Source organism: Scardinius erythrophthalmus (assembly GCF_964197995.2).
Source record: "Scardinius erythrophthalmus genome assembly, chromosome: 14".
Taxonomy (NCBI): Eukaryota; Metazoa; Chordata; class Actinopteri; order Cypriniformes; family Leuciscidae; genus Scardinius; species Scardinius erythrophthalmus.
The window spans coordinates 6,006,926-6,031,538 of NC_138234.1; the positions used below are offsets into that span (position 1 = coordinate 6,006,926).

Here is a 24,613-nt window from a genome sequence, read left to right on the forward strand (position 1 = left end):
ACTTTTAGCATTTTGTGATCGTCACCATTTTATAGCGTCAACTGACTCTTAAAATCAGATAAGTCATTTAAACTACACAATTATAGACTACCCTAAATCTTGGATACATCCTAACATTTATTTACATTTATTCATTTGATTTCACTGCAGTGTTTGAATACAATAATAATGCAATTCAATGTTCATACATTTAACTTCAAGTATAACTGCACAAGAAAAGTGTAAAGAGTACAAATCACAAGCGTAATTTTGTTTTCGAAACTCTAATTTTCCTTACCTGATAAAAATGAAATGGATTGTCAAAAGTTTGCCATCTCCCCGTCGGGGAATCGAACCCCGGTACTTACCACTATACTAACGAGGAGCAAGCCATAAACTCAGTCAAAGGATGGTGTCAAGAACCTATGATGTAGAAATACACAACATTGACTGGAACTGGCATTATATATTTTTTATATGGGGTTATCAGTGTTTTACAGGAATGCCTGTAAATGCTTTGACTTAATGACTTAAATACTATATAGAAACTCCCAATACCATAGTATCATCAACCAAAGTATCGTAGTTCATTGTGTAAGTGTTTTAAAACCATATTGTCAGTTTGATTATGGATCATTTCTAATGAACGAGCAGTATCCAATTGTAAACTCCAATTAAGCTTTTTAAAAGCAATTTATTTCACACACCACTAAAACAATACATTCATAAACCACTCAGCAAACCATTTTGTGCTTAAAATCAAACTCTTCCATGTTTACTTTCTACACACATCAGATCCTTTGAGACAAAAAAAAAAGAAAGAAAGAAAGAAAGAATACAAAATGCTGAAATAAAAACTCAAAACTACATCACATAGTGTAAACAGGACTCTTGCCTGTACCTGTTAGAACCCTAATTTTCAACCAACTAGATAAAAATAACACCCTTCCAGCACTTTTAACTCTATACAAAGCAAACCCATAGGAGCAGGACACATCATTTATATAAAAATATATGCATTCTGCATCCACTTTAAGCACTGCACTGTAATTTCTTCCATTTTCAGTTTCTAATTTCGTTTGGCACTGTCTTAAGTGTACAACAGAGACCAAGACAACACTCTTTTTTTCTCCTTCACTCAAATATGTACAAATATTTAAATTACATGTATGCATATTTTCATGAGGTTTTAAGAAACGCGCTGAGACACTCGATCACATTCAGTTGCTTCACTACATAAAGTACCTACGATTGTTGCAGCATTTCGGGCTCCGTTCAAAACCACTGCACGAGTTTCTACTGCATACCGAACTGGTTTTATGTTGGAACTTTAGACTGTAAACATAACAGAAATTAAATCTAGTTAAGTAGCCGACTGAAATCTCAACCATCAATGCTGTTTTTTTGAACATGGGTTTAAAAACACCAACATCCCCATACAGTGGGTTTACTTCTAATATTAACGTAGGAGAACTGCAAAGGAGTTCGGTGGCATCCACTGAATGAAAGCTGGACAGGAAATTAAACATGAAAAATTATATAAATTGGCAGTTAGAGACGTTAGAGTAGACGCCATATTTAATTTGACTGACTGTGAGGCGGACTCGAAAATGTCTTCCAGTAGAGAAACTCAACAAAAATGGCCTTAACGCCTTGTTTTCATTGGCGACAAACTAAATTTGGCATCTACCCTGACTGAATCGCCTATTTATTAATACTGCAATTGAAAAACATGATTCCGATGGCAAAAAATGAAGCTTGAGAGAGTTTTTTGGCTGGGTTTTAACTCACTCGACGCACACAGCAGTGATAGCAGCAGAAACCAGACAGACAACAGACACCCCGTCGTGGAGGATCGGCTATATCTATCAAAATAAAACGCTGTGCTGATACATAACCTCACATCATGGCTTCAGTTTAAACTCCATGACAATCATCATGGAAGATCAGTCGACTTCCTATTCGCTTCAGCGCACACATTCACACACAACGCACAACATGCGCACGCTCCGCCGTCGTCCTCGACGTTCACTCGTCGTCAAAGTTCTGCTGGAGCAGGAAGTTCGCGGCGAGGTTCTCGTTCTTCTCGCAGGCGAAGTAGGCTTGGATGACGAGTCCCTCGGGAAACCCCAGAGCTTTTAACTACGAAACATAACGAGATTTTAAGATTCTGCAAAAAATCGAATAACTATTATAAATTAAAAGCATGTGAATTACAATAAATTGTAATACAATATAATGAATAAACACATTACTAATGACAATTAAAATACATTATTTGAAATTGTTTTAGTTCTGCTTTTTCACAAAACAACTACATGAGCATTAGAACAATAAAATAAAAAAATAAAAAAATGTGTGTATAAATATACTAAATTTCATTTTAGATGCGATAATCGCAATTAATCGATTTCAAAATGATTAATCGCATATCACATAAAAGTTTGTTTATATGTGTGTATATATATACATAGGCTATTGTGGCGAGGGGGGCGTGGTTTTGCGAAGTCTGTAGCAGGAGAGAAAGGAGGGGGCCGATCGGTGAGTAAGTAGGTCAAGTGCAAAATGATGATCACCTGTGTCTGATTGCAGTGATTGGCGTGGAGAGACCGGATATAAGCCGGCATTTGGGAGGAGATGGGAGAGAGAGTTTGGACTGGAACCTCACCTGTGTTGTTGCTGAATGGACGTTGTCTTTATTGTTTATTTTTGTCACTGCCGTGTTTGCCACGGTGAAGGCGCTACGTGCGCACCTTTTGTTTTGTCCTGTCTGTGCACTAATAAAGTGAGTGTTTCAGTTACGCCGACCCCTGTCTTCTTCCTTCCGTGCATATTTGTGACGAACCTCATCACAGCTATATACAGTACAGTGGCGGCTGCTGGTCTTTCAAAGAGGGGAAGCTAATTTTCGGCCTACATCATAAAAATTATTCATTTATTTATACGTAAATTCTACGTTCCTTTTCAAGAAAATGGTCTGTGAAAAATGAATGTAATAATATAATAAAGTATAATAATAATGCTACTAATAATAATATATTTTTTTAATTATTTTAATAATTATTTTTGAATTATTACTAATAATAATAATATACAAATATATAATAAGTAATAAAGGTATAAATGTATAATTGTGTGAAATGTAGTATAAAAATTGGCTAGCAATTTCGACAAGTAAATACCAAGAAATAGGTTGCAGCAGTTTGTCTTTGAAAAATCCGCAATGGGACTGAGCTCGAACAGCTTCAACATCAGCGACTTTTTATTGTATGAAATCGCTGTCAATCAAAAGCAGACACAGCCTTTCGACAGACCCTCCAATCATCACGCGGAAGCCCGGAGTCCAGGCCAGCCCACTCCCCGTTCACTCCCAGAGACGCTGAGCTTCCATGGGCGGGACATAATCGCAGCATTTATCCAATGACCGTCTAGTTTCGAAGCACTGAAAAAAACTGTTCGAAGCAGCCCCATTGAAGTCAATGGAAGCTGGGCTTCAACGAGGAAATGCACTGACGCTACGGGAATTTATGAGAAGGAAATCGAGTTAGCCGACCTGCTATATGTAACTGATTCTGAACGAACTCGTCTTTGAGACGAACGTTTTCTAACGCATTTTAGTCAATAAAATGTTAATGCAATAGTACATATTTGACCATTAATTTTTTGACATTATAGGGGAAGCCGAGCTTCCCTTGCAGTCTTAAAGAAATCGCCACTGATACAGTATATATTATATATATATATATATATATATATATATATATATACATACACACACACGTATACAGACACACATATTTATATAATTATGCATACATATAGTATGTGTGTGTACAGAGACACACACACACACACACACATATTATATAAACAATCTCTTGTTAGATCACGATTAATAGATTTATATATATATATTATTTATTATTTATATATTAGTAGATGTGACATTTTTTATTTATATGATAACGATTATATATATATATAACGATTATATATATATATATATATATATATATATATATATATATATACAGTATATAGTGCTGTCAAATCGTATTAATGTTAATTTCATTTTCAGTTTAGAAGTATCGTTCATTGTTAGTTTGTGTAAACTAATGTAGTTAACAAATGTTAATATATGGGACCTTATTATAAAGTGTTAAACTACAAACTTTATTTATTTCAGCTAGTTCACAAAGTAGAATTTCATTTTGTAAATTTTTTGTGTGAAAATTCCACGCGGTGTTAGCGCACCCTCTCGATGGCTTCCTTCTCCTGCGGCGTGACCTGGATGTAGTTCCTCTGTGGTTCGATGGGAGCTTCGGCGGCTCCGGTGGCTCCGGCCTCCACAGCGTGCGGCTCGTTCAACATCTGCACGAACCGCTCCTGATGCTGCGTGATTTGCTGCAAACACACATATGAAAAAATGCTAATTAAGTGACGCATGACTAATAGAGCGCAACAGTCTGGTTTCGGACATAAAAACTTAAATAGGTAAACTGATTTTTAACAATAACTTATTTTTAACTTCAACTTATTTTTAACCCTCTGGTGCTCATTGTTTAGGGTCACGCTCATACACCTCAAAGTTAACTTTTTTTTCCAGTAAAATCAATGTAATATATGTTCGTTCTATAATATTTTTTTTATTAATATATTTGTATTTTGAGGGAATATTATGGTACTAAGTAATATTTAAGCAACAATTACGATCCATTTGTTTCCACAATTTTTACAGGAGAATACAATTAATTCATTCATAAAAACAAATATGAATTTGTTTAAATTATTTTTCAATGATACCCAACATCATGGCTTTGAAGATTTTTTTTTTAAATTTCACATAAAAATTTATGGTGGCCATTTTTTAAAATTTGTATTGTTACATTTTTAGTATTTTTTAAGGACCTTTTAATCTTTTCAAATCATGGCCATGATTTAAAAAAATAATAATAAAAAAAAAAAAAATATATATATATATATATATATATATTATATAATTTATTATTTTGTGTTCAAATAGCAAGTGCCACAAAAGTCACTAAGTGTTATACAATTCAGATTAATTAAAAAATATATATTTATAAAAATAAAAATACATTTTAACAGTGGAATAAGTGGTGAACTAATAGCGATCCATTTTCTCCACAATTTTTAAAATAGAATTCAGCTAATTAATCCTTACATAAATTTTTTTTTGCTTCAAATAAAAGTTTGTAATGGCAAATTTCATGGCTTAAAATTATTCAACGGAGACTTTTTCAAAAACCCTCTGGGAAAAAGTGAAAGGAAAAAATACTTCCGCCTTAAAAAATAAATAATAATAAATATAATAAATAAATAAATATAATAAATAAATAAATAAATAAATAAATATATACACATGCTGTTAAATCATATTCATTTTAATTTTATTTTCGGTTTAGAAGTATTGTTCATTGTTAGTTCATGTTAACTAATGAAGTTAACTAATTTTAATATATGGGACATTGTAAAGTGTTAAACCAAAAATATTATTTATTTCAGCTAGTAGCCAAAGTTGCAAAATTTCACATTTTTAATTTTTTTGTGAAAATTCCAGGACAACAGCGGAAACCAAATGTTTAACTAGTCCAAACGAATGTGACAATTTCCCAATTGTCACCGCAGCACTCTATTGGACGGGAAGCGGCTAAGCTCCGCCCACCTGCAGGAGTTGCGGGTTGTCTCGGCCCAGTTGCTGCAGCAGAGCCGGCAGGAGTGTAGGGTTCTGCTGGATGATCTGCCGCATCTGCTGGAACTGCGGCTGGTTCCTCAGGAACTCCAGCGGGTTCGCCGTCACCGGCACGGATCCGGGCTCCGCACCTGCTCACAGTATAGAAAGGGCTGTACAGGAGTCTGGCCCGAAACCAAAAATCAAGGAAAAGTGAAAAAACAAAAACAAAAAACGCATTTTCTTTGTTTTGTACTTTGTTTTCCGCAACATTGTGTCATTTATGTGCCTCATAATGGGAAAGTAAAAATAATGTCAATGTGTGTTTTCACTTCAACGTTTCCTTATTGTTAATGCAGTTTGTGTTGATAATACGGATACGTGTTCGCGTTACAATTCAGCAAAAATCAACACTACGAAAAACACAAGTCACGTAAACACATAAAACCTCTATTGAAGGTATTGTAGACATTTTAAAAAAACTTTAAAACATAACAAAATGACTAAAATGTTTACTTTTTATTTAATTACTAAATTACTTAAAAAAAGAAAATGTAAAAATAAAAATAAACATATTTCATGTATCAACATATCAAATATAATATTTCTTTTATCGAGTTTTTATGCCTAATAACATCTGGAAAAGGGACTACCAAAGAAAACTAGCCTTTGGGCTAATTTGGATACATTTACATTTATGAATGTTGATTATTGTACACTTTCCTTTTTGAAATAAATAAATAAAAACTATAATAGTAGGCTATATCAATGCTACTAAAATGACTAGCTTGTCAGATACTAAAAAAATATATGAAATATGAGAAATTAAAAAAATATATCAGAAATGTTTTTATTTTGTTCCAACTAGTTTTAGGGACTGTTCAACGAGGTGCAAATAACTACAAGTATAAATAGTATCTAACATTATTTGTGCTTAGTGTAAATAGCATTTATCGTTTTTGTTATGCCTGTTTCTTACACTTATTTTCAGAGCTGCAACTAGTAATTAGAATCCATTTAGAAAACTAACAACCAAAAACATTTATTTTATTTGTTATACAGCAAAGTATTCAGTTTCAAGTAAACTTCGAGTCTAAAATTTCATCAAAGGTCTCACATATTTCATATTTTAGTCTAAAATAAAGGCTTATATATATATATATATATATATATATATATATATATATATATATATTATTATTTTTTTTTTAACCATGTTTCTTTGTTGTTTTTCAAAGTGTTGACTTTTGGCGAATTGCATGGAAACCAATGGGGAAAACACAATCGCATTCACCAAAATGTGTACAGCCTTTCCAAAACACATCTATGCCTCTATATTTTACATGCACATTCATGACCCTAAATGAGAACAAATCACCAAATTTCAAGAAGTAGTAAATAGTTTAACCAGTGCTTCAAGCAGTTTAAAAATCAAAAGTGCAACACAATAGGATGATTGAGTTAAAAACACTTCAACTTTCAGATTTTCCTCATCAGCTTGATTTAAAGTACATCCAAGTGAGCATTGAAATAGTCAAGACTCCTCCATCAGCTGTGCTACCGAAATAACATTTTAACGAATCAGCAAGAACGCGGCAGCTGCAGGGCAAACTAGCGTCTATTTCCATGAGTCCTGAGCAAATGGCCACTCACCCGCTCCGGCTGCGGTGGCGGCGGTGGCGGCGGCGGCGGCTCCGGCTGCGGCTGTGGCGGCGGCGGCGGCGGGTGGAGGCTGAGGTCGCTGTGGGGCGGGCGGGGTGGGGTTGGACACGGCAGTGGGCTGAACTACTTCTTGTGGAGGCTGCTCGGATTCTGTGGGAATACCCTTGAGGAATGGACATTAGCAACTCGTGAATTTGTGTGGTTTAAAAAGGAATCACACTGAAATGTGAAGTCAAACAAGGTGCCATAAGTCAACATGAAATGTCTTGACCCCAAAAATGAAATTTCTTCTCAATGTTTCAATTAACAATTAAATGCATTTATGTTTCACCAATCATTATAACATAGGTCTTTAGCAACCCGGATCTATCTCTAACACAGATGGATCTCTAACTGCCGCAATAGTATAAAACACTCCTGATATTTTAATAACAATTACAAAAGAATAAAATTAAACATATCTTGTTACTTTCTGGAACTTGGAAGGGTTCAATTTGAGCAGATGTTTTTTACCATCATCACTGTCATCGCCAGAGCTCGTTAATATATATTTAAATAATTTAAAATAATTGATCTATTTAATATTACAATTAATTTTAGTATTAATATTAATAATTATCATTATTTCGTTATTTATGCCATTCATTATTTACAAGTGTTTATGCAACGTTGGTGATATAAATGGTTGCAAATGTATTAATTTATTTTATTATTAATGTTAATATTAATAATTTAATATGTATTTAAATACATTTTAAATCATGTAAATACTCTATTCAATATTATATTTTAGTATTAGTATTAATCATTGTAATTATCATTACTCTTTTTGTTATTTATGCCATGTATATATATGTGTGTGTTTTTGTGTTTGTTTTTGGTGATCTAAATGGTTAGCATGGATGTAAGACTACACATTTAAAAGTGTTTTTTGTTAAAGTTGAGTAATTATCCAAACAATATATTAAACAAGCTACTTTACCAACCAAATGGACCCAATCTCGAAAAGCTGAATTTATTTTCTAGCAGAATATCCTGTTTCATTAATTCAGATATGTGTCATATTACAAAATAAAACGGGATGCAAATGTCATTTCATGTTGCCTTTAAGCAAAAATATGCAGTTTTTAAAGCATTTTTCTGGTAATAAAGCATAAAACATACAACTCTTACCATAAGCAGGTACTCCACGGCTCTGTCCGGATTGTTGAAACTTGCTCGTAAGGCGGCGATGACCTGTTCCCTCTCATAACCCATTGACATGATTTCCGTCACCAAATTCTCATACGCTTGACCCGTAACTAAAAAAACGACAGATGTTAATGTCAAGTTCATGTCTCCTTTATAACAAAACAAATAACCCAAACTTACCTAGTATGGATGCAGCTGCTTCTAAAAGACCCAACTCATCTATAATGCTGCACAAAATAGACAAATTAAGAGATTTTTATTCTTTTCAGTAATAAAAAACACTTTTTTTTGGTGGGCGTGGCCATACCTGGCTTCTGATTGGGCGATGGCCTGCTCTTCTTGGGCGGCCTGGTTCTCCTCTTCTGAGATCGGAGCAGGAGTCGCGCTAACAGTCTCGGGCGTTTCGGCAGCAGCCTCCGAGGCAGCAGGGGGCGCTGTGACGGGCTCTGGCTCTACAGGAGCGGGAGCAGGGGCTGATACAGGCACTGTGGGGGCGGCAGGAGTCGTGGGCAGATGGACGGGGGTTTCGGCGAGGGACGCACTAACGGGAGCAGGAGCTTGTGGCGGTGTAGCAGATTTAGGCTGTAGAAAGAGAAACAGGACTGCACAGAGAACTACTGGCTATGTTTGCATTCAAAGTTGCAAATTTAACTTTTACGAATTTTCTGAGAAACTTGCGCAAAGTATCAATAACAAAAATGAAAGTTGCGGCAACCGGCGAACCCAATGTGGCTCTTTTTTCCCCCTACATAATATATGTTGTTTTTCCAGTCGTGACGTCACAGAAATAGAAACCGTTTCCAAAAGTTAGAATAAAAACTCTTTATTAAATGTCGCGTCTGGTTTGCGCACAGACGAAACGCAATAATAATCGCTGTCATGTTTTCTTTGCGAATGCAATTGTGTGAGATGCTTCTGGGAGGGATTAATACCAAATCATTTTGGTGACAGAGCAACTAAAACAAAATTTGAGATGCTGTGCGATGCAATTGGTCCACTTGTTAGTCCAGCTATCCAATCACATCGTCTGTTGAGTTTTTTGTTGCGCATCGTGAAATTTATTCTGTAAATGTTTTTCCATCGTAGGCTAGTTTATGCACGTTTTCTTATCGGATAAAAAAAAATTATGTAAAAAGATTTTATGCACATCTTGATATTTTCATCAAGCGTTTTATATGCAGTATCCCAAACTTCAAAAGGAAAATAAGTGGATTGATACATAGCTACTTTACGCAAAGACCCGATGAAGAAGGCAATGAGAGGATTGCGAGGAATAAAACAGCCTTACCTTTGTAACCATCACCACGACAAAGTTCTTCTCATCTATTTTGTATTCTTTTAGAGGTATATCATCATTCAAAATTTTGCCTGCGTTTTATGGACAAAAACAAAAAAATCAAAAAGCATCTTATATGAGATTCACACAAACCAGAATATGATGCATGGAAAAGCTAAATATGGCATAATATTTCAGCTTTGAAATACCAGAAATAAAAATGTCCAAAGAAAGAAGAAATTAAGAAACAGACCTGCATAGATTAGTTTTTGACCGACAGCTGGAAAAGCATCTTGCCCCTTTTCTTCCTCTATCTTTTCTTTAAGAGCCTTTACCTGTATTTACAATACACAAGGACATTATTCCATCAGATACATATTTTATATATGTATGTCAATAATATACAGTGATGAGGTTTGTTTGAGGTTTAATTCAGGTATTTTAAGGTTCTGTAAGTTGTTATTTTTACTGTAATATGATGAATTATATTCCATTATTATGTTTGGCAATATATTTCGTATTTGTGCAGGACAAATGTCACTCTCATATCTTTCAATACAATTTAATATTGTGGTTTAAAGGACAAATATGACTCATGAACTGTTTGCTTATGAAATCAGGCAATGAATGATCATGTGCTTCCCAAACTATCTTAAATATCCAAAGTAATGGATTCGTACGATCACAAGACTGGCTATATACATGGGCACTTGCTGAGTCATTTCATCATCATCTCAAAATCAAAATCATTTCATCTAATTTCTCAAACACAGTCAGAATGATATTGCATTTTGTTCATTAGCTGATTATTCTCACCACAAATTATTTCAAATTGCAAAGTAGCACAATTATAAAAAATGAGCCATTTAAATGACCAAGACACATTAATCTGACTCCATTTTAAAAAGTTTAAAATAATATTTTATAACATAATACAGTCCATGTCAGTAATCAATAAACCTAGTCATTCTAGGAAATTCAGAAGCATGGCAAGCTGTTTTAATATTTATCCCTAAAATCAAACCAACATCTATATGGCTATTTTTCATTAGTGTGTATTTCAGTTGATAGTTAGTAGCATACTTTGCATTTCTAGTAGTAAGATTTATTGAATAGAAGTATAAATAGCCATTCTAGTTATCACTTTTGGCAAGTAAAAGAAAAACTAGTGAAAAAATAAATGTTACTAGTCACAGTTGGGATATATACTAATGTCTACTAAATAAATACTAGTATCTAATAAATAAGGACTAATAAAACTGGAATAGATACTAGTCCCTACTGGAATAATTCATACATTTTATTTAATAGTAAAACTAAAAGATGTACAGGCAACAATGCTAGTTGGTGTATAGTTAACAGTGAGTTCAATGGGAAAAATTTACAATTTGTGTGACAATTAAATAGTTACTGACTCGGGATAGTGGTAACTTAGTCGTAAAGGAACAAGTACAAGTAGTGTAATACTAATAAATAAGCATTAGTGACTAACTTTTGGGATAACTACTAGAGTTCTAGTATCTAATGAATAGTTACCAATGAAATACAAATTACATGTGACAAGTAATTAAAATAAGTAACATAAAATGCTAGTTAGTTTAATCGAATAGGTGTTAAACCTGCTTGCCATAGACGAGAGTGTAAACAGACCGTTGAAGTGAACAACGCGACCGTTATTTTCAAATTAATAGCCGTTAGAATGTGCGGCTCAGTGACGTCACCTATTCTAGTGTATTATTCTACAATGACAGCGGCTGTCCGCGCGCTTGACCCACATGTATATCAGCAGCCGCCCGAGGCCGCGGCGTTTCCCAGCGCGTTGTGCCCGCGCGCTGGCATGTTTACACGGGCACAAACACGCACACTCACCGTCAGCTCCTCGTCTATCTGCACTTTAAATGTCTGCTGCTGGAGCGTCTTCAGAGTGATCGTCAGCATTGTGTTCGAGCGCGAGACCCCGCGAAAACAGCCTCGGAAGTGTCCTGAATGAGCGCGTGTGGAGATGTGACTCAGCTATCTTCGGCAGGGATGAGCGGGTGTGTTAGTGTTACGGGAAGACGCCATCTACTTGCTGAATAGGACAAGACACGTGGACGTACGGTGACCCCAAAGAGCCTTTTAGACGGTTAGAAATATCGGAATAAATACTCGACATGTTTCTAGAACTTTCCTCAGAACTATCTTCACGGGGTCAGTGACAAACAGGGATGTTGGAGACGACGAAAAAGACAGATCTGTCTCAAACACACAACATTTCTTATAAACTAAATATAATTTATTCATGTGGGCTATTTAATAATAATAATAATTTGACAAAATTTTGAACGAAGGTTTCGACAAACTAGTCAATGTACACATCGTTTATAGTCATTCAAGACGTGTTTGTTTGTTTGTTTTTCCAGTATGAGCTCATTTGACAAAATAATCATGACGTAAGTCAAAATTATGACAAGATGATAAAGTCAAAATGATCACAAGTCCAAGGTATAACATACTACGTCATAATTATGCCATTCCACGTCATATTACGAGATTAAAAAGTCAAAATTATGATTTGAAATTGACAAATTCAACATGAGAAAAAGGGCATAATTATGACAAACTAGGCTATGTCTTAATTATGGGATAAACAAAAAAATTATGAAATTCAAAAAGTACATTTTAATGGGACTTTGTCATTATGTCAGGAAAGTTATACAATGCTTAAATCCTCAGCAATAAATATTTAAATCATGTAAATTCTGAACTAAACTGAATAACACATGCTTTAATTGTTTTCTTTAAGTGTTTTTTTTTTTAGAAATAAAATGTAATTAATTACTTGCGTTGCACTTAATAAATAAAACTTACACTTTAAACCAAAAATGAGGACAATTTAATATCCACATACTGAAGTGGATTTTTTTCCAACACATTTTGGAAAAATGACCCAGACGAGGATTTAAAAATAAATCATTTATTTAAAAAAGTGCAAATCCAACATATGATCAACATCAGAATTTTCCCCCTTGCACGACTCGAGACTGAACAGAAAACCCAAACATCTATTAGTCTAAAGTTTAACAGGTCGTACTATGAACATGATGGGGTGGGGCTTCTAGCAGCAAAACCAAAAGAAATCTGAGTTTAGGGATGCGACATGTGACTAGAAGGGGCGGGGCCAAGAATTCACACCACATTTAAAGAAAAAGACAACAGAAACACATCAGATCTGCTCATTCAGGAAGGGATTCTTCTTCACAACTCATCTTTGTGGGGCGCATCATCATCACCCTCCTCTTCCTCCTCAGGAGGTTCTTCTGTGTGCTCTTCCTCCTCTGGCTCATCCTCCTCATTTTCGTCCTCCTCGTCTTCCTCATTATCATCCTTCTTGCTCTTTTCCTCATCTTCCCGCTTTTTCCGTTCTTCCTCTTCCTGTTGGTCCTTCATATTTTTTTCTGGCCCCTGATACAAAAACACAACACCGGTAAGACGCACATCATCTTAAACACATTGCTGTGGAAATAAACCCAATGTATTACCTTCGTTGCGCCCCATGTTTCTGTACCAAATTTCTCAGCCTCCTCAACATCATCGGTGATTAGGAAGTTGTCAAAGATGGTTCCAGATTTCACCTGCAAGAAAGGTAAACTAGTTATAAACAGTGATTTTCGTGAATCTGAGATCAAATTTCCTGAATCATTCACCATTTAACCACAAAATAATTACAAAAAGTGCAGTACTATATCATTTATTGACAAAATGCATTTAGTGATGAAACTAAATAAAGCACTGGATGTTCTTGATGTATTATGACACGAAAAAGATCTCAGTGGGGTACTTGCACGCTTTGTTTCAGTTTGCTTCACTTCTCTTAATTTTGTTAACGTGACAAAACGTCCTAGAATTTGGTTTTTCTTTTTAATAGCAAAAATAAAATAATATACCAAACATAATGATATATTGTTTAACAGTTGTGTGTCAGAATTTGGTAAGACAAATGCAGAAAGCTTGTTTGTTTTTGCAGAAAAAAAACCCTAAAATTATCAATAAAACTATAATATTATATCAATGATACTTAAATAACACTGGTAAGATATTGTACCTCTAAAATCATACCTAATATGGTAAATGTGACCAATTTGCCACAATTTCGGAAATTACCGCCACAAAATCAGTCATTTTGATCGCAAAAATCCCCTAAAAAAAGTTGTCAAATATCTGGTTAAATTTCACCAGTGAAAACCCAAACCAAATCTGTTGAAACCCTACAACTGAACATTATGATGTTGATTCAACAGCACAACAATCTAAACCATACCTGCCAAAGATCCAGTCCCAGAACGCCAATCTTCTCGAATTTGTAAATGGCGTTGTCTGCCTTGTACTCAGGGTTGTCGATTTCAGGGTGAATCCAAGTGCCTTTGTAGTTGGGGTTGTCGATCTGTTTTGGTTTCCACTCGCCCTACATCAACAAAACTTAGTTAGATCAGTTGGTGAAACTGGTTCCTGTATAATAAACAACCACTCAGGTGCGTTCCCCAAAAGCTTCGTTAGCCAACTATGGTCACGAGTTCCGTTTTAATCGCGTTGGTATTGACAGAACTTGCAATTATAGTTGGCGTCGGGAACCGCACCCCTGATCGAGATCATCAACCTTTTACCTTTAAGATCACTTAAAATACAGCAAATTGCAGAAACAGTCAATGTGATGTTGATCAAGAGCATTAATCTCTCTCAAAAAGTCCAAATCTACTTTGGATTGAACCCGAAACCTTCTGCTGGCTGCCTACCCTTCTGGAAGGACCAGCCTAAACTGGTTTTAGCTGGTCTCCCAATAGTCTAAAACCATTCAACTAGACCAATTCAACCACTTTGTGGCTTGTTTGGTTGAGCTTAATATTAGGATTTTCTACGTAAGGACTGTGGTTTTGTACTTTGTACTCTGGGTTTGGGATCATCGCAGGTTCCCATTCTCCGTCCATGTCTTCATCCCAATCGTCTGGTTTCTTGGCATCAGGGTCGGGAATGTTCTCAGGTTTGTCCCAGTCCTGAACCGCAGGGATATACACTTTTAATGCACCATTTGTGTCAAAGAACAACTATTTTGAAATAGTACACAGATTTCTTGCACGCTATGATGTGCGGATCAGGTTATGGTGATTAACGATTGAGAACGTACCTCAGGTTTCGCGTCTTCAGGATCGTCGATTTTCGCCCGGTCGTCCCAATCCTCGGGCTTCTTGGCCTCTGGATCCTTGATCTTTTTGGGAGGAAGTAAGTCCCAATCTTCCTCCAGAGAGCCAGACTCAACTTTCTCGTTGTCGATTTTCACTTCGTACGTCTGGTCCGGTCGCAGGATCAGCGTGTACAGGTGTGTGAGTTCATCGTCCTGACGGGCACAAACAAAGCAACTGAATTATAACGACTATGATGTCATTTTGAAACATTTTAACTGCCTTTGGGGCACATTTTTCCCCTTCCACATATCAATTAAGTATCAATCGAAAGCTTAAAATTCATCCGGTGAAAACCAGACATTGTGATACCATGAAAACAGTACTTTAAAACCTTTTGACAGGCTCCTCCCACTAGTGGGTGGTGCCATGTTTCATATTATAATTTTATAATCAAAATCTTTCTCTAATCTTGACAAAACACATATCGTTGGGAGTGTCTGAGACTCAAGGTTCCACATTTGACGACTGTTTCGTGAGATTGTTGATTTGTCACCCGGTGGCTATTTTTGGTACAGCGCCTAAACGAAAACTCAATTTTTGTGATACAAGCTTCAAATTTGGTGCACATCTTGGTAAGACTTATGGCTTTGATTTTCAGAGTCCAAATTATTTTATAAAATATGTATTTTGCATGAAATAAAAATTGTTTAGTACAGTACATTTGCTTTACAGTAAACGTAAAGTTCGATTTTCTTTTTTACACTTCCATTTTTTCTGCAAAATGTCTTCTTTGCCTTAGGTCTGTATTCAAAAAGTTTGGATTGTGCATTTTCACATCTATGTACAGTTAAATTACATTTTGTTTTAAAACATACTTTGCATTTGATGTCCTTCTTGATTAGGTGATTTTGGCCTTTGTAGTTGAAAATGACGTGAACTTTCTTGGTGCTGTAGCCACAGATGTCGGGTCCTACGAGGAAGGTTAAAAGTGAAAATGACACAAAAATAGTGAAAGCATATGCCAATGTTGTGCTACCTAGTTTTTCCACCTAGAAACCCAACAAAACATCATCTACACCAACCATGACTTACCGAACATGATGTAGTACTGTGAATCGCCGTGCATATCGGTCTGGTCCAGGTCGGCGGGGAAGATTTTCACGTACCCACCGCCGCAGTCGATCTTCTGCTCATGTTTCACAGTGAACTGGATCACTACCGGTTTACCCTCGTTACTAAACGAGTCAAAGCGACTGGATAGAGCGTAAAAACGGGCGTCTTGAGTTGTCTGCAAACCTTGAAGGGGAAAAAAACATTGCATTAGAAGTCATCTCACATTGACTCTTCAAATTTTCTTTAAAGATGAAGACATTTGCATAAGCAATTGAGCTTCGGTGAAAGAAGCCGTGACCTCTGACCTTTATCATGCTCAGCATCGCCGTAGAATTTCCCTGAGGTCAGTTTCCACTGGCCATAGTCGGATTTGTGTTTGGATTCGACCCATCGGCTTTTCCAACCATCTGGAGATACAAAGTTTAATAGCAAGAAATCTTTTATATTGGATATGTATTGTTCATCATAAGCCATTACACGAAAATATTTTCAAGCTGGAAAGTTAATATGGATGCATTTAAATTGTGCAAATAATTGTAAGTTAAAAACAACAGATATGAAACTCTAGTGCCTTAATTGTGTTTCTAAGACGACAACAGATTAAATGGTCTAAAAAGTGAACTGAAACCAAAACTTAACACTGATTCATTAATAATAAAAAAATGTTGTCATAATCTATGAGTAAGTATGTATTAAGATACAAATCTGAATCATTTTCACAAATCATGAATTCCTAGCATGACATGTAAGTTGTATAACAGTGTAATTTGCAAATACAGTAAATGAAAGTGACACTGGTGAAATGATACAACTGACTTTGATCACATAAATGCATTAAAGTAAACTTCCTCAATACATCATAAAAATACATTATTTTGACATTATTTGAAGAAACATATCTCCGTGAAATAGTGACTGTGTCTGATGTCATGCACGATCAAAGAAGAGAGATTTACCTCCATCCAGAAATTGTTCTTTAAAATACACATCTGCATGTACAGTGAAAGCCAGTGCAGATATAAAGCACACGGCTGCAGCGACCCGCATCTCTGCACTGTTAAAGGATCTGTATTTAGATTAAGATCCTGATATAATAATTAATGCTGCTCGAGCTAATGCTCAGTGAAATATGGCTCGGTTGTGTTCCTGCACAGATGGCTGAGACTCATTGGCTGGACGTGCAGCCAATCAGAGGAGACCACGAGTGAAGAGTCAGCGCTGTGGGCGGGGCTTCTGCTAAGCACGTGATTGGAACACGGAGGAAGTACAAGCATTACTTTCATGGACTCTTATGTAGTCATAATAAAGTCACGTGTGGTACAGCGTTTTAAAGTGAACATGGAAGATATTTGTGTTTTTTGTCAAATTTCCCCTGAGACTATGAATTATAGAATTATTGTGTATAAATAATGAATTATTTTAAGGAGTGTCCCAAGACCCAAATATTTTGGAGAGAACTCAGTAATTACTTACAAAGAAAAGCTGTGATTCCTGTTAACTTTGAAGAAGTTGATGTTATACTAAAATATTTTTCATTTGATGGTGATAAAAATCTTTTGTTTATATTTGATTTAATTATTATGATTGCCCGTTACTATATTCATAGTCAAATGGAATGAAAAAATGCCAAATTGTGAGATCCTTGACATAATAATAAACAAGAAAAATATTATGTGATGCTGCATTTCTTGCAGTAAATCTGCAAATAGAACATGTAACAGAGTTAGTTTTATGAGTTAATACAATTTAGAAACATTTTTTTTTTAAATAATATTTTAGCTGTATGTTGTTTATACCGGAATATTGCAAAAACAAAAATAAACTAATTGGTAATATTAAACATAGATAAATAAATAAGGTTTTTACAGATAGGCTATTTGACTTTTGAAAAAATTAGAAATAAAGATGTATATGGTTCACTGCTGAAATATTTAAATAGGCTACATAAGTTTGTATTCCTCTGAATAAATCATGAGAGACTCTTGAACCTCAGAGTGAGAAACTTTATTGATAAAAGCAAGAAAATACATCAAATATACAGCAGTAGAAAAGAGAGATCTGTGTGTCTTTATTCATTCTTTTTGTATCTGAGAAGTTATAAACAATAAAGTGAAATATAAAAAATAAAGTGACACTGTTAAAATCTGACACTGAAAGAGAGCACAAACTCAAATAATCATCAGGATTTGTTATGAAAAAAAAACACACTTGAAGACCAAAAAACACACTTGAAGAACCTTTAAAGTTCAGCGTTCTGCTTTAAATTTCGATACTTCCTGAAAAAGATGAACATAAAAGGCCATAAATTAATAAATCTCACAGATATTTATACATGCAAAATCAGTTTGTGAGAAATGCCATCATCAATCATGTACCTGATGTGTGAATATGTGCTTGATCTCATTCAGCTCTTCTGGATCTGATCTCATAAACCACAATAATGACAGTAGCCACGCCCACCAGAGCAGAGAGGACCAATCGGATCACAGCTTCAGTAGGACCACACCAGTGGACAGAGTCTGAGGAATAAACACATCAAACTGAGATCAGATCAGTCAATAAACACTAATATCAGCGCTGACATCAACTAATATTTCTGAATACACAGAAATATGATCAAATCTAATCAACAATCTTATATTCGGTTCCAAGTGAGTTTTATACGGTCTGTCATCTCTAATTATAAAACGATTCAAACAATTTAACATGTAAATAGTAGATAAGAATATTTAAAGGAGAAGAAAAATTATCTTTACTCACCATAGACAGAAACTCTGAATGATTTTAATGAGAATCTTCCTCCTGTAAATATCGTTCTCTCACTGTTGATCAGTAGTTTATAATCTCCTTCATGTTCAGTTGTGGTGTTTGTGATGGTCAGAGATCCAGTTTGTTTGTCCAGCTTCAGTCTGTCTCTGAATCTCCCATCAAGAACATCATCATATACAGTGATTCTGTCGGTCAGTTTATTGATTTCAGCGATTACAGTGTTTTCATCTCCAAACCTCCACTGAACCTGATAATAATCCTTCATTTCAGTAAGATCAGAGTTTAGAGAGACTGAATCTCCCTCCTTCACTGACACTTCATCTGTCAAACACACAGAGAACAAACAGAAACAGGGTTTGCAAAGATTAATACTGTTAAATAACGTTACAATGGTTTATTGAATTTGAATAGTTTAAAATTTACATTAAAAATATAAAATATAAAATAACAAAAAAAATGTTGTATGAATTAATTAAAAAAAATGTCATTAAAAAACAGGTGTAAACTTTTTTGAACTCACCAATGACAGCGAGAAAGAAACTCTTGATCTCACGGTTGATCTTTAGATAATAATGTCCTTCATGTTCAGTTGTGGTGTCTATGATGGTCAGAGATCCAGTTTGATTGTCCAGCTTCAGTCTGTCTCTGAATCTCCCATCAAGAACATCATCATATACAGTGATTCTGTCGGCCGTTACATTGATTTCAGCTATTAAAGTGTTTTTATCTCTAATCCTCCACTGAATCACATCATCCTTCATTTCAGTAAGATCAGAGTTTAGAGAGACTGAATCTCCCTTCATCACTGACTTCAGGCCTGAATCACCAAACACACACACAGAGTTAATGATGTATGAAAGTAAATAGTTTGAAATTTAAAATTGAAATTAATATCATCATTAAAAACCAAAATCAAAATGAACGTTGCATTAATAATTGTATCTTTGTGCTGAATAAAACATAAAACAACTGAAACTGATATTTAACTCACCAATGACAATGAGCATGTATCTCTTGTTCTCACTGTTGATCTGTAGTTTATAAAGTCCAGTATGTTCAGTTGTGGTGTTTGTGATGGTCAGAGATCCAGTTTGATTGTCCAGCTTCAGTCTGTCTCTGAATCTCCCATCAAGAACATCATCATTTACAGTGATTCTGTCGGCCCGTTTATTAATTTCAGCTATTGCAGGGTTTTCATCTCCAAACCTCCACTGAATCTCATCATCATCCATCATTTCAGTAAGACCAGAGTTTAGAGAGACTGAATATCCCTCAATCACTGACACTGACTTCAATGACATAAGGACTGAATCATCTAACACAAAAGCAATCCCTCCTGAAGAACAGAGTTTTTCACAGATTAAAGCTTTAAAATCACTTGATGTTGGTTTGATGAAGCTTCACTAAAATACTTTTAACCAGTTAAATGTGAAATTAATAATATTCTGCAGCAGTTCAAAGACAAAAGTTGAGGAATGAAAAGAGAAATAGATTTATATATGGAACAATAACTAAAAAATACACTTTTACTGTAATGTTTAATGTCACACTAAAATTAATGCTGAGTATCTGAGCTTCATATTTATATTATTTTATTTAATCAATCCATAATAACTGAGTTTTTAATTCAAACTTGATCTGACAGAAAAAAAGAAAAGAAATTGTTAGTATTGACTTAATAGAGGAAAAGAGTAACAAGCTCCACTTAAATGTCCAGCCCGTAGAAGTCACACTTACCCTGTAACTACATGAACAAGAGTATATTTCTCCAGTATTTAAGCAAAAGTTGCAATAGTTTTAGTTCTCAGTGCACTTTTGTTAAAAGAGAGTCCTGTATAAATGCACAGATATGGACCCTATAATTTTAAAAGCCTATATGTATTGGTATACTGTTATTACAAAACGGTTTGCAGTGTCTGTTCTCGCTAAATTTCTCAAATGTGAGATTGTTGTATCATAATAGTAGAATAAGTAACGCTTAGTTCTAAAATAATTTGTTAATTCTTCTGGTTATTACCCCTTTATTCCTAAAACTTTACATGTTAGGTACACTATAATTACAGAAAGTTACAGTGTAAATTAGTTTTAAATACGCAGTTCTTTGCGGGCTGTAATCTAAAGCGTTACCAAGCAAACTCCAGCAGCTCGAGCTCTTACTAGAACCAGGAAGTGTGATCATATTAGCCGGCTCTGTCAACACTGCGTTTGCTCTCTATCAAACATTGCATTTTAAAAATCCTGATGATTACTATAAACTACTATTACTAAGATCAGAGTTTAGAGTGACTGAAATAAACAATATCATAAAACAATGAAAAGAAAAAATGGAGTTTAATTTAATTTTGTCATTAAAAACAGGTGAAACCAATAGTCTATTTAACCCTTTCATGTGTGATTCTGACTGGGTGAGTTTATCAAGGCAACATTTATTTTAAAACGTTTCCCCATTATTGTTTCCATGGCGAACCGTCATGATCTTGATTTAAAATGTGAGATGGCGCCGCCATGTTTGTTTGCGCCGCAGTTCAAATTGTCTGAAGAGTTTGAATCTGACAGTTATGTGACATCATCACTGAACATTCCAAATCCCAGATGTGGGACCGTATCACTCAAAAGGTTTACTCACTGCGGACAATGAGACTGAAACTCTTGATCTCACTGTTGATCTGTAGATTATAAACTCTAAACTTTAAAACTGAAATAGAAAGTTAAATATTAATCTGAAAAAAGCTATTTAGACATTTTAAGTAATTTGATACTTCTTCAGATTTACTGTAATGTTGCAATAAATAAAATAAATGAAAACAATAATAAACTCACCGTAGACAGTGAGACTGAAACCCTTGATCACACTGTTGATCTGTAGTTCATAATATCCAGCATGTTCAGTTGTGATGTTTGTGATGGTCAGAGATCCAGTTTGATTGTCCAGCTTCAGTCTGTCTCTGAATCTCCCATCAAGAACATCATCATATACAGTGATTCTGTCGGCCGTTACATTGATTTCAGCTATTAAAGTGTTTCCATCTCCAAACCTCCACTGAATCACATCATCATCCTTCATTTCAGTAAGACCAGAGTTTAGAGAGAGTGAATACGTCTCAGTCCTAATCACATCTTCACCAAACACTCCTGAAGAACAGAGTTTTTCACAGATTAAAGCTTTAAAATCACTTGATGTTGGTTTGATGAAGCTTCACTAAAATACTTTTAATCATGTAAATGTGAAGTGATTAATATTCTGCAGCAGTACAAAGACAAAAGATGAAGAATGAAAATGATAAATAGTTAAACAGTTTTATATAATCAAGTGACTTTAATCTCAAATAAGAGTGTTATCTCTCAGTAAAATCACACATTATATGTTTCTATACGAGAATAACAGTGAATGTTAATCCTTTCTGACTATTTTAACCAGTAATTTATCACATCAGAACAGAAACAACTGAAACCAGAAAAACACATTTAAAACTCACCATCCAGACGCCACAAACACAAACAGAGCAAAACTAATTTGAGAAACATTTTCTTCATCGGTTCACTGAAAAGCCCACGATAGTAACTCTTAATGTCTGAAACACTCAGATTGATCTGAAAGATAACTGAACTGAGATATTTATCAGGTTGTGTGTGAATCCTCCCCCAACCTCAGTTAGTTTCCGCTCACACATCCGTCTCCTTTAACGTCACGGAAATCAACAAGCTTTTGCTGATCTTACATTTTCAAATGAATTCTGGCCCTGAATGAAAACTAATAGCAGAAGAGTGAAATATTGGATTAGATATCTGTATCTACTGGTGTGTTATTTAGTGCTGTGAGCTGTCAATCATATTTGACCTCTGACCTGTGACTCTTATTTGACTGTTGATGGATTCACTTTATTTCAGTGTAAAGATGTTTTGTGTGGAGTGGAAGATTGTGAGCTTCTTATTAGCAGGAGAGGAAATGCAGAAACGCTTCAGCCACAAACTACTGACACACACAGAGACGACAAACATCCAGCAGAAGCTGTTTATCCACTGTAGAACAGTGTTCTGTAGCTTTATATCCAAACAGATAAGTTGTTAAAGCTTGCTTCTACGCATGCGCAAGTATTTGGTGAACTCCTGCATCTCCTCTAGTAAAGATATGTTGTTAAAGAGATGGTTGATTATGATTTAACTTTTCTAACTTTAGTTAGTGTGTAATGTTGCTGTTTGAGCATAAACAACATCTGCAAAGTTACGACGCTCAAAGTTCAAAGCAAAGGGAGATATTTGCTTTTAAAGAAATCGCTTTTTAGGGGCTACAACAAACAGCTGGTAGGGACTACACGACATTCCTCCCGGGTTAGTGACATCACCAACCCTATAATTTGCATAAATCCCGCCCCGGAACACGATTTATAGATTATCAAGACAGAATTTGCTTATCAATGACTAGAAGATAACTACACATCAGCTAGGGTTGTGCGGATAGACGATAGTATCGTGTATAGACGATAGTCAGAGATATCGCTGCTGGCAGATGCCTTTGACGATATCAATACGATAATTGGCTCGTTTTCCCAGTAATGTATTAAATCATTACTACTATTATGAAGCTAGTATTGGTATTACATTAATTAGGAACTACAACTAATTTGCCTTGCCTAAATTCATAACGACATCACCACATAACCACACTTGTGACATCACCGACACGCGCGTATGAGGACTCAAAGAAAATATTTTTAGAACAGACTAAATAACTACATCCCACAACAAAATTTAATTTCAAGGTGATCCATTCACAAATTGTCAAGAGTGCTTGTTTTAACAGACGCATCATTCTTATACAGAGCCAAGATGAAGACCGGCATCGTTGTTCGTCAGTATTTTATTTCCATAGCACATTAACAAAATATTTAATGACACTAATAAGTCAAGTCACGTCAAGTCAAGTTTATTTATATAGCGCTTTTCACAACACAGGCTGTATCAAAGCAGCTTCACAGCAATAAATTAGAACAATACATCAATGTTTGTTTCTAGTGGAACGTCTACGTTTGGTAATGCTGATCAATAGTATTGTTGATTGATTAATTAAATTAAATATCCCCAACTGAGCAAGCCAAAGGCAACAGTGGCAAGGAACCGAAAAACTCCATCAGGTGACCTAATGGAGAAAAAAAACCTTGGGAGAACCCGGGCTCAGTCGGGGGCCAGTTCTCCTCTGGCGTTTATAAACTAGAGGTCGGATTTAACTGTAAGATTAAAAGTATTATATGAATGCCTGGCTGAAGAGATGCGTCTTTAATCTAGTTTTAAACTGGGAGAGCGAGTCTGAGCAACGAACAGTATCCGGAAGACTATTCCAGAGTTTTGGTGCTAAATGTGAAAATGCTCTCCCTCCTTTGGTGGATCTGGATATCCTAGGTATGACCAAAAGCCTCGAATTTAGTGATCTTAAAGAGCGCGATGGATTATAGGGCGATAGAAGATCCGTTAAATATACTGGAGCTAAGCCGTTTAGGGCTTTATAAGTCAGTAGCAATACCTTGTAATTAATACGGGACTTTATAGGTAACCAATGTAGTGATGATAAAATCGGTGTTATATGATCATATTTTCTTGATCTAGTTAGAACTCTAGCGGCGGCATTTTGGACTAACTGTAGCTTGTTTATTGAGGATGCAGGACAACCGGCTAATAACGCATTACAGTAATCTAGTCTCGAGGTCATGAACGCATGAACTAACTTTTCTGCATCAGAAACAGATAGCATATTACGTAGCTTAGCAATGTTTCTAA

The 24,613-nt window shown here is 35.3% G+C and overlaps 3 protein-coding genes across 4 annotated transcripts; all 3 read right to left on the minus strand.

Annotated features, from left to right (window-relative positions):
* Positions 1-640: 640 nt before the first annotated feature.
* rad23ab (RAD23 homolog A, nucleotide excision repair protein b) lies at positions 641-11,917 on the minus strand. Its single transcript, XM_081385345.1, has 10 exons — positions 11,670-11,917; positions 10,054-10,135; positions 9,813-9,892; positions 8,832-9,106; positions 8,705-8,751; positions 8,507-8,634; positions 7,325-7,496; positions 5,666-5,823; positions 4,234-4,383; positions 641-2,121 (listed from the first exon to the last, which is right to left on the minus strand). The coding sequence occupies exons 1-10, from the start codon at positions 11,736-11,738 to the stop codon at positions 2,008-2,010; spliced, it is 1,275 nt and encodes a 424-aa protein (XP_081241471.1). The 5' UTR covers positions 11,739-11,917; the 3' UTR covers positions 641-2,007.
* Positions 11,918-12,442: 525 nt separating this feature from the next.
* Positions 12,443-17,254, minus strand: calr3a (calreticulin 3a). Its single transcript, XM_081385346.1, has 9 exons — positions 17,029-17,254; positions 16,378-16,479; positions 16,052-16,255; positions 15,835-15,929; positions 14,962-15,171; positions 14,717-14,830; positions 14,101-14,244; positions 13,322-13,414; positions 12,443-13,244 (listed from the first exon to the last, which is right to left on the minus strand). Exons 1-9 carry the CDS (start codon positions 17,117-17,119, stop codon positions 13,038-13,040), a joined length of 1,260 nt encoding a protein of 419 aa, XP_081241472.1. The 5' UTR covers positions 17,120-17,254; the 3' UTR covers positions 12,443-13,037.
* Positions 17,255-18,056: 802 nt separating this feature from the next.
* On the minus strand, positions 18,057-21,916 carry LOC308701865 (uncharacterized protein). Of its 2 annotated transcripts, XM_081384334.1 has the most exons (7): positions 21,658-21,916; positions 20,048-20,126; positions 19,833-19,957; positions 19,362-19,658; positions 18,833-19,162; positions 18,448-18,591; positions 18,057-18,348 (listed from the first exon to the last, which is right to left on the minus strand). In XM_081384334.1, coding segments are annotated over exons 1-6 (951 nt in total). In that variant the 5' UTR covers positions 21,659-21,916; the 3' UTR covers positions 18,057-18,348; positions 18,448-18,472. The 2 variants fall into 2 exon arrangements, with proteins under 2 accessions (XP_081240460.1, XP_081240459.1); XM_081384333.1 differs by having other exon boundaries at positions 19,833-20,126; positions 21,658-21,881.
* Positions 21,917-24,613: the final 2,697 nt, after the last annotated feature.